The sequence below is a fragment of the Rattus norvegicus genome, chromosome 8 (genome assembly GCF_036323735.1).
Source record: "Rattus norvegicus strain BN/NHsdMcwi chromosome 8, GRCr8, whole genome shotgun sequence".
NCBI lineage: Eukaryota > Metazoa > Chordata > Mammalia > Rodentia > Muridae > Rattus > Rattus norvegicus.
Genome location: NC_086026.1, coordinates 42,098,200 through 42,113,803, shown reverse-complemented (window position 1 = coordinate 42,113,803; position 15,604 = coordinate 42,098,200). Strand labels below are relative to the sequence as shown.

General features: G+C 42.9%; 1 protein-coding gene and 1 long non-coding RNA gene across 7 annotated transcripts in view; both read right to left on the bottom strand.

Annotated features, from left to right (window-relative positions):
- Positions 1-15,604, bottom strand: part of Cdon (cell adhesion associated, oncogene regulated) — an 86,531-nt gene that overhangs the window by 5,648 nt on the left and 65,279 nt on the right. For all 6 annotated transcript variants that reach the window (XM_006242791.5, XM_006242793.5, XM_006242792.5 and 3 more), the window contains 2 exons: positions 13,771-14,051; positions 10,986-11,065 (listed from right to left, as the gene is read on the bottom strand). In XM_006242791.5, the coding sequence (XP_006242853.1) occupies positions 10,986-11,065; positions 13,771-14,051 (361 nt within the window). The remainder of the gene's footprint in view (positions 1-10,985; positions 11,066-13,770; positions 14,052-15,604) is intronic.
- On the bottom strand, positions 392-10,979 carry LOC102548010 (uncharacterized). Its single transcript, XR_356173.3, has 2 exons — positions 3,611-10,979; positions 392-540 (listed from the first exon to the last, which is right to left on the bottom strand). It is a non-coding gene; the product is annotated as an uncharacterized LOC102548010 (long non-coding RNA).

Below are 15,604 nucleotides of genomic sequence, written 5' to 3'. Positions count from 1 at the left end.
CCCCAGGAAGCACCATACTCTGTTTCCTTAGGTGTACAGTAATTCTTTTTCAAACTCGACTTCTCTTTGAACTTTGTTTGTTTTACTGTCGGTGAACTCAGTCTTCTGACACGTTCCTTCTCGAGCCCCTACCCCGAGACTCAGGCGAAACCCAGAGTGCCTCTGAAGGAGTGGGTTCTAGTTTAGTTTCTGCCTGAAACATGGTTCAACTGTCTACATTTCATCACTGCCATCTGTTGAAGATCAAGCCGTTCCTATGTTACTGTCACTTTTTCTTTTTAATTTCTAAAATCGGGACTAAGAAAAGTTTACAGCTGAGGCTCTGCTAGGCTTTAATGTAAGGTGGGCGGGGAGGGACAGAGGCGAGCAGCTGCGTGGCTGAGATAGGCCGTTAGGGAGAACAGAGACCGGAATTCTTTATTTCCATCTTTAACACATGGGAGGGCAGGTTTCTGGGACAAACAAATTAGGAAAGGAGTTCGGTTCTGGTGGCTCAAGTCATCGGAAAGACCAGCTCTGAGCAAGAAGATAGATGTGAGTCTGAAAGAAAACCAGACACCTGTTAGTAAATCGAGTCATTAACTTAAATAAATCCAACTTTTATGTCAAGTAAGAAAGCACACTAACTATACAGTTAATGGAATTCAGGTATCAGGGATCTAATTTTAACTTTAGATGGTACGACAAAAATATGAACATGGCCCATGTTTTCTCCATGCAGGTCCAGCTGAAGGAACAGCAGGTACAGACGTGAATACGCTGGAGTTAGAACCGGAGCCCTGGCTTGGGCGCGTCACGCCTCAACAGAGTAGGGCGTTACTTCTGGTTTTCTCCCGTGGCTGTTTTATTCAGCTCAGAACTCTTAACAGTGTTCACACAATCAGTGTCTCCTGCCACTTTGCATTTTGCTGTTAGCATCTCCCACTCTCGTACTCAGTGGACCCCAAAGTTCCCCTGTGGACTCAGTACATGCTACCCGCAGGCTCTGAATATGTTAAAATACGGGGTAATGTAAAGGTGGAAGCCATTCTAGTTTCAAACTACTATCAGACAGAATTCAACAAGTGTATGGGTCTTCATAAATACGCTCCTATGGAAGACTGCTCCAACTGGCAAGGGCTGTGGTAGGCACTGTGCATAACAAGGTAAAGACAGCAGAGGGCCTGTTCCCAGACTAGCAGAGATAAACAGATGCGACCACATGTCGGGATATGGAAGGAAGTAGAGGAAACCTGGGGCTTGGCAAAGGACTAAGGGTAGGAGGCGCTGGGACTTCATAGCTGAGGACCTGGCATTAGTATTAATTATGAAATTGGGGAATTTAAAAAGCTCAGAAATATCACTGGTCAGGGAAATTAGAATGCTATTGTGACTTATTGAAAGCATTTCTTAAAATTTATATTCCAGGCTCCTGGTTGTTTAGTTTATAATGTAATATCTGTCCTGCTAATAACTGATAAAAGGTTAGAAAATTTTTACTTTTAATCTATTCAGGGCATTGAGAGTTACTAAAGTACTTATGTGGCTAAGGGTGTAGAGACGGTGAATGTGACTGTCAGCCAGAAGGTCAGATGCTCCTGAGGCATCTGCTCAGCTCAGTGCTGACGAAACTCTGTGAGCTCAAGAACTGAGAAGCTAAGAACCTGAGCAGAACTTCTGGAAGCATCAGGGCTCGGAGGGTAACACTGGAGTTCAGGGCCTGTGAAGAGGAAAAGGCCGAGGAAACACCCACAGGCTTTTCACTGGGGCCCTCAAAGGGCTACATCCTAAAGGGAAGACTGAAACAGGAATAGGCTGGGCCTTAAAAAAAGACATGCACGTGTGGGAGCGTGTGGTGTGTGCTCAGCTGTCTGTGCAGGTGCACATGGCCTTTTGTGCATGTCAAGGCCAGAAGACAACATCTGGTGCCTGCTCTATCACTCTCCACCTTTTCTTTGGAGAGAAGGTTCCTCATTGAATTTGGAGCTGGGCTGGCAGCCTGCAAACCACAGCAGTTCTCTTGTCTCTACCTTGCATAGCACTGGGGTCATAGGTACACTTGCAGCTGTGTCCAGCCTTTTACACGAGTGCTAGGGATTTGAACTTGGTCCTCATGCCTGTATAGAGAACACTGATACTTGTTGATCCATCCCCCAGCCCTTGGACGAGGTTTTTACAAAGCCTAAATTAACCTCCGCATTACATCAGTTCGACTCCAGTTAGGCTTCGAGTGATCTGGCCCTCGCCCAGCTGTGTGGCTAAACATACAAGTAAACCCTTTCTGGAAGAAAACATCTTCTAGAGCTTATACTAGTTTACACAAGTTACGCAGAAAACAATTCCTAAAAACAGAAAACAAGTATTAAAACAAGAACGAGAGAAAGCAAGTTGAGGGTAGAGAGATGGCTCAGCAGTTAAGAGCACTTGTTGCTCTTGCAGGGGTCAGTTCCCAGCATCCACCTGGTGGCTCACAACCACCCAGAACATCAGTCCAAGGGACTCCTCTTCTGACTTCTGGTAGACAGTGACAATAGTGTGTTGGTAAAGGTCTCCAGGTTGAAAAGCAACAAATGAGTAGCATCAGACAGAAGAAAGAAAATACAGACATGAACAAGTAGCAACAGAGGCTGGCCTAGAAACTTAGAGTTGGTACTGCCTGCTAATAAGCATCAATTATAAAGCCTTAGAGGGTTTTAACCATTTTAGAACAAAAACATATTTACAGAGATCATAAAGGATTCATTTCAGGAAGAAATGGACTTAAACTATTCTACAGCATTTATACTATATGGGAAGTAGGTTGAATTCTTATTTGTTTGTTTGCTTAGTGTTTGTGTGTGTGTGTGTGTGTGTGTGTGTGTGTGTGTGTGTGCGCGCACGCACGTGTATATCAGATACACGCGCACGCACGTGTATATCAGAAGACAGCTTGCTAGAGTTGTTTCCCTCCTTCTACCATGTGGATTCTGGGAACTAATTTGGTTGCCAGGCAGATATCTTTGTCCCCTGAGCCTATCTTGCCAGCCTCTTGTATGAGTTCTAATGTGTTATCAGACTCTGGCTAAAGTCATAATGCCCAGTGCCAAACCCTTAAGTGATGTTCAGTAGGACTTTAAAAATGTAAAATAAATAAAAAATTATTAGCATTAAAAAGCAAGTACGTTATTAAGGAACAATAGTACAAGACTATTCTCACAGCCCATACCTAACATGAGATAAGACAGGGATATTAAAGCCGGAGGGCCTGCCACTTTCCTTTTGCTGTTTGCGTCACAATACTAGTTATCCATCCTTGCTCAGTATTGATTTGTGGCTAGATCCTTTTTCTAATATCTGTTGCCTTTAGTGTTAGCTGGCTTAAACGTCGGTCTCTTAGAGGTCAGCAATGACTGGGAATCTGAAGGTAATGTAAGGTGCTAGGAGCCTGAGCTTAGAGGAGAAAGAAAAGTTCATGTAAAAGAATCAAAGTTAAGCTGAGGGGATGATAAAAAGTATACTTGCCAGAATCTGAAAAAAAAATAAATAAAAGCAAGGCAGGGCTCTCTAAACAGAAACACTACAAATAAAATGAATTCATACAGCAACTGAATGAATTTCATCACGCTGAAATAACAAAGTGCCGGGAACTCACCAGACAGCGAGAGGCCTCTTTTTTCCTCTTGGTTTCTCTTGTCCTGTGCTCTTCTTTAATTTAAAGCAAGTTGTAGATGGGATTTCTGAGTGAAGTCTGAGGGCTTTTCAACATCACGATTTCTAAAGGACATTGGTCAGCGTGGCCTGAAGTTACATTCATGGGGCAGGACTGGGGACCGGTGAGACAGAAGAGCAAGGGCCAGCTTCTACAGGGATGGCCGCTGATGTAGGCTAATGTGCCAGGAACACATATTAAAGACATTCGGAAGTGACAGCTCTGGGCAGGAGGACGTGCAACTTCCTGTAAGAGTTCTTTAGTATCTGCTTCTCAGGTAAGTAGACACTCCTTCGAACTGTTCCTCTCCCTTAGCAGGGATCAGAGAAGGGAGGGTGGTAATATCATTTACATTTGTAAAGTAGCTATGACCCAGACTTCACCATGATAAGCCATAATGATTTAAAAATTTCTAGTACACTGAATCTTAACTGAGGATCTGCAATTAGCCACTTAGCTAACCAAATGTAAGTGATTGCACCGCCTCCCTGCTTGTATACTTCCAGATGTCGGCACCAGCGGAAAACCAGCTTGGACTCGGGCTGGGCGTGTGGAGATGAAAGCACATGGTCCACAGAGGGCTATGACCTCTCTTCTGCATGCGCTCAGGAGGAGCACAAGGGAGCGAGTCTGCCGCTGATAATGCACTCGGGCATTTTCTAAGGCAATAACGAGACTGTGACTATGTAAATTAAGACACCAAATGTTCACGGAGTGAGGAAGAACAGAACATTCCGTAAGACACTCAGAATGGCCTTTACAGTTCACACCGACTCAGTAACTTTCACAATCTGGGGCTTCACAACCTTCGAACGCAGTGCCTGCGGGCAGACTGTGCAGTCAATGTTTCTGCAGGGCTGTCACCAGCCCAAGGGAAACTCCTCTTCTTCATTCTATAGACACCCAAGTAAACGGAACTCTGAGCGTCCCATCAGATACAAAGTGGGTGATTCTGTAAGAGCTCGGAGGTCTAGGACTTGTCAGTTTACAAGACCTTTTACCTGTCAGCTTATGAGACGGAAGAATGACTGGTGTAGGAATCACAAAAATAACGAAATATTCTGTAACCAGCAATCTGAACAGCAAGAATGGAATGAAAAAGAGAACTGAACAGAAGTTTAATTTTGCATTTGGGAGACCATGGGGTATTGGTAGTCGATTAAACATAATTTGGGTGTTTCTGTAAATTATGCAGACAAATGTTTCCTGAATGAGTCTTTCCCTTCTGATTACATGCTTGGATACACTTAAGCAGAATTATAATGGCTATTCTGATCAGATGCGGGGACAAGTTTTACATAAAGCCCCTTCCCCAACTTTTTTGAAGTACTGGGGATTGAACCTGAGACCTCATGGATGCCAGGTAAATAAATAATCTAAGCCAGCCAGGCCCTCTCTCTTTCTTCATTATCCTTGAAGGCAAGGAGTAAGGATCCATGAGCCACCCGAACATTCAACATTTATTTTCGCGCACATGCCCTGAAGACATACCATGCAATAATACCTTGGTGATGTTTGTTTTATATTTAGTTAATCTTTGCTGTTTCTTCTGATCACAGCTAGCTCTCTTATTGGCTGCTCTATTTCTTGCTTGTGGGAACAGATAAGTTGCTGTACAACAGAACCCTCATGACCTTCCTCCATGACCATGACCACTCTCACTGTCTACAGGGTTAGGTTCTGTGATGAGCCCATCATCACGATGGGACTTTCCTTTAGAAGTTAGTTTATCAGTTATGTTCACACACAGGGCAGGGTGGCAGTGAGTGCTGGGAGACAAAAACAAAAACAAAAACAAAAACAACAAAAACAACCAACCAAACAAAAAACAAAACAAAAACAAACAAAACAAAAAACAACCAAACAAAAAAACAAACAAAACAAAAAACAAACAAACAAAAAAAAAACCAAACCAAAACAAGACAAAAAAAAAACCTCAAACCCCCAAAAACCCAAAAACTAACCAGCAAACACACACACACACACACACACACACACACCAAACAAACACTGCTGCTATTGAGTTCCCAGCATCAAACCAGATGGCTCACAATTGCCTATAACTCCATCTCCTCAAAGTAGACAGATCATCGTAGGTGAGAGAAAAGCTGAACCCTGGACTCTGTGCTTTCTTCTGTTGGCATTATGGATAGTTCTGAAGTTGCTAAGTGGTCAGGAAGAAGAGAAGGACTGGGTTATGAAAAAGCGGCCTGCGCAGAGGACATGTTTAAGTGTGCTAGACAATTAACAGCCACCTGGGTCCATCAAGCCCTCTCCGGAGACTCCTATTATAACTTAATATCCTCGCTTCATTTTCATCCGAGCACATCTGACATGAGCCGCGGAAGGACACTCCCAGACAGAGAACATAGGGACATTCAGGATTATCACTCCACACAAACTTGGCAGCCATCTGTGATATCTGATTTCCTAGGCACTATCCCCAGTGGCTTTCTTTCTCTTGATTATCAGCCATTCTGCCCGGACTTCTTTTTCTTTCCCCAGATGAACTACAGACATTTTTCCACGCTGATTTTTACTTCCTGCCCATTTCCAGTCTCCCTAGGACCCTTAAAGTTAATCTCTCATTCTTTCCTGATGGGACCTCCATTCACTCGTCTGTGAATTTCATCAGTGTCTTCTCTACTCTCTCTTACAAATTATCAAGACTGATGGCAAATAGACCCAATTTAATTCCTTCCCATTAAACTAGCCGAGCAGCTAACAAACCACATCTGATTGCATATCCAGAACTGTACTGTTTTGTCTGAATTGAGGAGAAGAGAAAGGCAGAAAGAATTTGATTTATTTGATTACAAGCTGTTTAACTCTTGAAATGTTGAACAGCACAACGTTTTCTCAATTATGTCTTTAGTGGAAGGGATGCTGACCAGCATAGTGGTTTCTCAATTACATTTTCAGTGGAGGGGACTGGCTCCCTACAGGGCTGCATTCAACAGGCCTCTTTCTACAGGCTGCTAAAATCCTGAGGTTTTATTTTTCAGTTAAGAGAACAGAGGACCTGGTTGGGGATTTAGCTCAGTGGTAGAGCGCTTGCCTAGTAAGTGCAAGGCCCTGGGTTCGGTCCTCAGCTCAGGAAAAAAAAAAAAAAGAGAGAGAGAGAACAGAGGACCTGGGTTCAGTCCTCAGCTTCAAGGAGGGGGACAGGCGGGGGGGGGGGGGAGGGACAGGGGAGGCCTGGCAGTCATTTACACTCCCCGAGATGTAACAATTCTTCCTAGACTGCCCCTAGACTGCTCTGGTTGTAACAATTCCCCCTAGACTGCCCTAGGGTGTGACAATTCCTCCTAGACTGTCCTGAGATGTAACAATTCCCCCTAGACTGCTAGAGGTGTCTTTCATCTTGCTTGTTCACATTTTTGTTTTGTTTTGTTTTGTTTTGTTTTGTTGTTGTAGTTGTTGTTGTTGTTGTTGTTGTTGTTGTTGTTGTTGTTGTTGTTATAGCTGTTTGTCTGGGTCTGGCTGTCTCAATGTAGCCCTGGCTGTCCTCGAACTCACTATGCAGACCAGACTGGCTTCAAATTCAGAGATCCTCCTGCCTCTGTGTCCTGAGTACTGGAATTAGAGGTGTGTGTCACCACATCCTGTCTGTCCCCAATCTTTTCATATCAGTACTCCACTTATGCCAATAGAGTTGATCTCAGTCTTGCCAATTACTGCTAAAATGGAGGGTGAACGACAATTTGATTCCTAACTCTAAGAAACGCATTTGGGTGTTAAATCTGAGAAGGCAGAGAAAAAGGAGCAAGTTACAGGGCGGGTGAGGTGATACATAGACTCTAAGGAAGCCCTGCCCAGTTCTTGGGTACCTGTGGAATAAAAAAGAAAATTCCAGGGCTAACCTCTGCTCTCAAACAGCACACTGCTGGGCAAGGAGCTTGTTCAACCCTAGTTTTCTGTTTCCTAGTGAGATGGTTGCGCCCGGTGATAGAGACGTACCCTTTCCCCAGCCTCTTCAACAGTATCTTTCTTAGTTATAAGATCTCACACCCACAATGCCTCTCACTTCCCTTCTAAACTCTGCCTACAGTGTTCTTGAAGGCATCATTCTAGCTGTCAAAGAGCTGCTTAAAGTCGTCTTTCGCTAGCCTGCTGTGGCTCTGGAGGACATGGTTCATTACCGAATGACCTACTTAGCTCCACCACATCCTTCTCTCATGAAGGACGTCAGCCGTCAGCACCCAGGAGCAACGGTGTCAAGCGGCAGTGAAGACTCTCCTAAGACTGTGAGCTGAGACATACATTTCCTCACTTTAAAGGGGGAAGAGAGTGTTATTGATTTAATTCAGGGCTTTGCCCACACCAGGCAAGTAACCCATCACTGAGTTCTGTCCCCAGACTTTGGGGTTTTAAATTTTTATTTCTAAGATGAAATATCATGACATTGTCCAACCCGGCCTTGAACTCACTCCGTAGTTCAAGCAGGCTTAAACTTACAATCCTCCTGCCGCAGCTTTTTGAGTAGTTGGTATTACAGGTCTGCAAGGCCTGTCTCCTTTCTTCCTTTAAAAACTGTTCCCCTTAGGTGTTTGTCATACAAGTGTTAGGCTGACAGACCAGATACCTAGTCTCAATCACAACATCCATAGCATTAGAAATGGGAAGTTAATGATTCTATTTTCTGAAAGACGAAGGTAGCTATTCATGAATACAACTGTGTATCTGTGTGTGTGTGTGTGTGTGTGTGTGTGTGTGTGTGTATCTGTTTGTCTGTGTATATCTGTATGTGTGTGTATGTATGTACGTGTGTATGTATGTATGTATGTCTCTCTGTGTGTCTGTGTGTGTTCCTTCATACAGGAAGAACATTTAAGCCAGGGAAAAACACAGCTGAAGAGAATTCACCTGTTTCCAGATAGCAGTGAAACAAACTTGAAATGCAGGAAGTTATTAACCTCAAAACCAAAGAAATACAATTACAATTTATAATAAAAACCACAAGATTCTGCATAGAAATGGTCAAACTCAAGTTGCCAGAGGCCATTTAAGTTCTCTTAAAGAAACAGGATCTATTTTGGACCCTGCAATGGAATCTCATCATAAAGACACTTCATGAACCTTGATATTGTTCTGTGATCGGTCTTCCAATACGCAGAGCACAGCTTCACTGCTCGGATGAGGGCGCTGACTGTGAGGTCCTGAGTAAATTTCCCAAGGTTACAGGTATGAGCAGTGACAAAGCACAGGATTCCTTATTCTTAGACCAAATTACAAGACTCTAATTTGTAAGGAGAGCTGAGTTCTGTGATGACCCCGAGAACCACAAAGGACAACTCAAGACACAAAACCTCTGCCTGCCACTGTTACATTAACCCACCTGATTACTGCCAAGTATGTGGGACAGCTTCACGAACTTCCTCCATGTGCTTTTTGGAAAAAAGATCTTTGCCCTGTAACTCAAGTTGACCTTAGACCCATGGCAATCTGACCATCTCAGCTTCTCGCATACCTGTTTACTGGCAAGAGCCACCCCATCCAGGTTTACCAATTATTTCACATGTTTCTTAACAAACTGTGACAGTTTGTGACAGCTCTGAACAAAGCTGCAGCTTTGATAGATGAACATTTTCATAATGAGTGTCTTAGAGCTGAAATACTCTTAGTACACAAAATAGCCAGACAGCTCTGGATAATATATAAGCCTTTAGTGGTAAGTAAATAACAAAATGTAGCAATGATTCATTGCTCTGTTCTGAGAATTTCTAACACAGTGTGCTTTTTGTTTTCTGAGACAGGTCTCACTGCATAGCCCAGGCCTCTCTCATCCCAGCACGCTCAGCTTGCCTTTAGACTGCATGATTGGCTAGATCTTTCTGACGTCACTAACTCCCAGGACAACACTTAAAATTAAACTTCATTTAAAAGCTACAGAATGAACCCTTTTGGACAATGCATGATTCAAATGTCAAGCTACTTTCAGCTATTTTATGGGCTAGGTTTTCTAGTTAGAGGATTTCAGCAGTGGGATGGTTTTTTTCCCATCATTATGGAAAAGAACTAAGTTTTTTTCACGCAACTTCAATAATCCTTTGGAACTGATATAGACAGAAGTATATGAAAGAGCTTAGAGCCCTCACCTCCATATCATGCTGGTCTTGAACCTAGAATTCTCCTGCCTCAGACTCACAAATAGCTGGTATTAAAGACTTACACTACCAGGTACAACTTAAAAAAAGAAAAAAAGAAAAAGAAGAAGAAGAAAAAAACCCCAAGATTCTTAACCAAATGTCTGCTATAGGAAACAGTATTAAATCTTTCTGCTATTCAGTGTATCAAAGTTGGTGAATTTTCATTTGTTTGTATTTGAGACAAGGTCTTACTATGTAGCCCAGGCTGGTCTTGAATTTGTAATTCTCCTGATCACAGCTCTCAAAGTTTGAAACTACAGGTTGCTGAGATTATAGACATGTGCCACCTTACGTACTTTCTATGTTATTTTTTAAGTTCCATATGCTCATACATGAATCCATGCCCATGTGTATACACACACACAGCCCCCCCCCCCCACATACACACAAAATTTTGTTGAAGTTTTTGTTTTGTTTTGTGACAGGGTCTCTCTATGTAGCCTGACTGTCTTGGAATTCGCTAGGTAGACCAGGCTAGCCTTAACCTCACAGAGATCACCTGCCTATGTCTAAGTACTGGGACTAAAAGCACACACCACCATGGTCCAAGTAAAAATTCTTAAGTATTTTAAGATTTTAAGAATTAAAGAAAAAGAAAGGAAGAAAGGAAGGGAGGGAGGGAGGGAGGAAGGAAGGAAGGAAGCAAGGAAGCAAGGAAGAAAGAAAGAAAGAAAGAGAGAGAGAGAGAGAGAGAAAGAAAGAAAGAAAGAAAGAAAGAAAGAAAGAAAGGAAGGAAGGAAGAAAGAGAAAGAAAGAAAGACTGCATAATCTAGTAGGAAAATTTCAGCACTATTATGGAAACCTTCCATAGAGGTAAGAAATGGTTATGTTGTTTTGTTTTGCATACTATTTAAACATGATCAACTGCATTTATCCTCATCCCAACACACGCATGAAAATAAGAAATGTGAAAAGACAAAAACTATATACAGAAGAACCCTGCCCTTCAACAATGCTGTTAAGAAACAAAGCCTCTAGTATGGTCACTACATGTCTGAAGAAACCGAGACACAGAAAGATGACAATTACAGAACAGGAAAAAACAATATTAACAATCTTACACTGCGGGTGGTCAAGCTTTGTGTCAGAGGTAAAGTTTAGGAAACCACTGAGGCAGCAGTGCAGAATGCGCCGGTCACAGCACCGTGGCTGGGCTCGTGCCAACATACCTATTGTTGTTCCGGCAATTCCGACAATTAATGCATTCCAGTGGGTCCATCTGAGGGACAGCCGTGTACACTGCTCCACCCTGGTCAGGACAACATTCAAGAAGAAAGAAGGAAAGAAGTTGAAGGAAGCAGAGAGCATTTACCAAATAATCTCAAATACATGCCGATAACAAGTGGGTGTAGGGTGTGTTTCCACACACAGCCTGAGCCATATAACATATACTACTTCTTCACAAGTGAACCCACCCACACAATGTTACACTATTTCCCTTAAGCTGAACCTCTGGACTGGAAAAAGGCAACTAAATGGAGGGAGGTTAGTCACTTCCTTTTAGTATTTCAAATTTATGCCTTGAAACATATTATACCTCATAAGCACCCACGTATGTTTTCTTTTCTAGCAGTCATGGAAAAAGCTTATGTGATGCCCGTTAGGGAGATGGGGTGTAAAGTTTGTTTGAGTGATGTCACAAGACGAACCCATCTTCGCTTTCCTGTAATTATTCGATTGGGTCTATTCACTTGACTGCACTGTTCTAAGACGTCATGTCTTTCCAGATGGAGCAGAGTCTCTGCCAGCCATGACTTGGAGGGAATATTAATATTCTGATGTTGCTTTTGGCAGAAAACGGTCAGCAATTAAGGAAAATGCCCAGATTAACACATACCTCATTGTAAAATGTTCACTTGACATACAGAATGGCAAACAGGAAGCTAAAGACTGACTGGCCTTAGATTTAGGGTTCTGCTTTCTAAAGCAGAGCTGAGTTTGAGGGGTAGGTGGTATTATCACACTGTACTCCAAACCTCGAGCAGGCCTTCAAGGTTAGAAAAGGTTCGGGCAATTCCTTTTGCTAGAACACTTTCCATTTCGTTTATCTTATAACAACAGCCAGAACCTAAGCAAGGCAAGACCAGAAACTTCATTCAGTAACCCTGGTCCGCCTAACAACGGGAATGATTAGGAAAACAGAGAAAGACCATCCCTAGACTACATTCAGTACATGTGGGCCAACTCCGGAAGTTCAGAGAAATGATGTCATTTATGAGAATTGCTGAATTTGTTAAAGTCAAATCAGTGATTTTCATGACGACTGGTAAGACTTTTAGCTTCTCTATCTTTTTCCCTTTGAGAAAAGCAAGAAAGGAACATTTTGAACCAAAGTTGACAACTTCTAAACCTGTCACCTAATGGGGCGGCCATCATCTAAGTGGCAAGTCAGTCCCGTGGGTAGCATTGCCTTAGGGTCCCTCCTGTTAGAAACAGCACACGCTGTTCCAAGTCGAACGCCATGTGCGTCAGCGTCCTTGACTGAGCTGGCTGTGGACTAGGAACAGGAACATAACTGTTTAAGAAGCCTGAAGGTAAGCCAGGAGCTGCTCCCCAAAATAATGAAATTATTATCTCTTGGCAATGACACACTTTGTAGAATGTACAAAAATCCAGTTACACAAAGCCATAGGTTTGTTTTTCTTTTTTTAGTTTTATGATACAAATTCACCTTAAAAAGTTTTGTTTTGTAAATCTAGTATTTCAATATCTTCACTAAATTAATTAAAGATGGAAAAAAAAGAAAAAAAAAAACCTTAACTTTTCCAGACTGTGGCAAATGGCTTTGCAATCAGAATAACAGTAAAAACTAAAACAAAGATTAACTTGATCGACTGAACAAATTATTTGATTAAAAGGTAAAATGGATGCCCAGCCAGAGAATATAATAAATCAATCTTCCTTGGGTAGTATATTTAAATTATAATATTAGCAGTATTATTTAAATTATGCCAGTCATTCTAGCCCCATCACAAACAAAACCGTGATATTTGTCTCATAAAGAAGTTTCAAGGGCTTGTAGCAGAGCTCCTGTGGCTATTAGCATTAGAATGCTAATATTCTGAAATATGAAAAGCTTCTGAGTTACAGGGTTTAAAAACAATAGTGGAGGATGGGGATTTAGCTCAGTGGTAGAGCGTTTGCCTAGCAAGCGCAAGGCCCTGGGTTCAGTGCTCAGCTCCGAAAAAAAAAACAAAAACAAAAACAAAAACAATAGTGGATAAAACAAACAGACTCATGATGGACCGTCGGGAGTCATAAGCTGGCAGCCTGTGGAGAACTTTTGCACGGTCTTCATAATCTGGGGTTTGACTCAGTGGTTGAACACTCCCCTACTATGGAAAAAGCCCCAGGTCCCATCTCCAGCACAGAAGAAAAGAGAATCAGTACTGTCCTGGCATCTGGTGATTTCCCCCTGTATTTACAAGGGTTTTTGAAAGATCAAGCAGCTTAGCAGCACCAGGGCCTGTACTGTGCACAACAGCAGGTGCCAAACTAGAACAGCCTCTTCAGTGGGGGGCAGCAGCTACCACCTCCTTCCCCAGGGACACCCTGACGTGCTGCAGTCCATCCCTCCATTTACCAGACGGAACGAGAGCACTGAGTTCTCAGACTCTGCTCCAGGTAAATCAAATGTGAACGAACCATCTGGGCTGGTCTCTGCTCAGCCAGATTTCCGTTTTGTCTCAAGAATAACTCTCAGTGAGTCCTGACCCTCATTCCACTTTGTGCTATATAATTTAAAGCTAGAAAAAGCTGACAAACACAGCTATTACTGATGACAGAAAAACCAATGAGAGTTACTCTGGATCTGGAGCTGCTAGAGACACACAGTGTGCCCACATGCAGGACGTAGGGGTGTCTGTGGTAAAGGAAGTCAGGCATGCTCACTAGTCCTTGTACCCTCCCACACTGGGACCCAGACAAGCAAACATTTATAAGGAGATCTCTTACGTTCACTAGATGGTGAGGATGTTCGAACTCCACACACGTCCTGGTTAGGGAGCTGGTGTGTGCAGAATAAAGCCCCCCATTTATGGTTCCATTCAGGATCCCATTGACTCCGTTGGGGCCTTTGTGGTGGAGGTGAGAGCAGCCATTGCTGAGACTGCCTTTGCTGAGGAAGCCTCCGTGAACACTCCCATTGATCCGGGCTGTTCCTGAGAGAGTGGTATACTCTACCATCTGCCCATTAATCTCTGACCCCTGGTAGAGATATCCTGGAGGATCATATTCTGTTAAAAAGAACAAACAAATCGAGAAGGGAAAGCAAAGTCAGATACTGAAGGAAAAATCTTTCTGCTGAAAATGTTTATCAGTGAAATCACTAAGAAACTACCAGCAAGACTAAAAACATGGCAAACTGTTCTCGCAGAGCTTTTGGTAACATTGCTGCTGCTTTTTCTTTACAATGAGGAGTAGCTTGGGATGCTGAGTTAACTCAGACTCTGCTAACAGAAGGAAGTTTACCAGGGAGAAATCACTCCCAAGGGACTAGACCGTGCAGGAGCAAATCCCCCAAACAATGCCACAGTTAAGTAAGAGTGCCTAAGACTCCTACATACTTCAAGAGCTCAAAACAACTGTCAGAATACCAACATTTGGGCTGGAGAGATGGCTCAGTGGTTAGGAGCACTGGCTGCTCTTCCTGAGGTCCTGAGTTCAATTCCCAGCTACCCCATAGGGGCTCACAGCCATCTGTAATGGGATCTGATGTCCTCTTCTGTCATGTAGGCATACATGCAAAACAGAACACTCGTATACATAAATAAATCTTAGGAAAACGTTTCTAATGAAACCAGCGTGATGCCTGTCCATTTGCTCCCTCCTCAGAGGGAGCCTCCTCATCTTGCATGCCTAGGGTGTGAGGTACCAAAGGCAGAAAAGGCAGTTCTTAAATTCTGATTTCCAGAGGCACATTTGCCAGATATGATAACCCTAAGAATCCTAGCCTCAAAACTATACCAATCTGCTTCCTGGTTCTTGTTAAGTCCTCTCCAACTTCCTCCTTGTCCTGCTCTCTCCTCCTGTGCTAGCTCATCTGTGCTCCTTCAGAGAAGGCCCTCGCCCATTGACTGGCATTGTTTAGCAATGTCTGACAAGCAGGAGACAACGGGTTTCTTCTGGCGGCATAAATGGCTGAATAAGCGCTCTCATGAGGACTTTTTATTTCGTAAAAATATTATCATCACTGAGGAAAATTACTTCTCATCAGATCAGTCTTGCTCAGATAACTAGAACAAATGCTCTACTATTCAACACACATACAATTTAAAGTAACACAACAGAACCATTTAGAACATGGCCCAAACTTTGCAGCCTGACATCTCCATTCCGGTCACACCACTTTTGGAAGGTGTTGCCTGATCAAAAGGGATGGTTTCATTTTTTATGAGCTTCTAAACTTAAAAGGGGGGGAGGTGCTGGACAGTGTCCCTAGAAATACTTGTCACTATTTGTTTCCCTTTGCTTTTCTTTTATTTCCTTATTCTTGGGCCAAACAGGAGAATCTTTTCCTCACCAAAGTCTGATATCCCTGCTTGATTTGGTCACAGTGTTTCAGATAGCTAAGGACAGGAAAGGAAGGCTGTTGGTACTGAAACAGTAACATCGTCACCCTCACAATCACACCTCTTACTTGATGTATTTGGGAGACAGTATGAAACTTCAGAGTTGTTTGGGTATAACAGTTACAGGGGCAGCTCGTGACACAAGATGACGGTAACTTAGAAAAGTCTTTGCTACTTTCCTTCCCATCAAGTCACTTCTCTTTCCTGTTGACTAGACT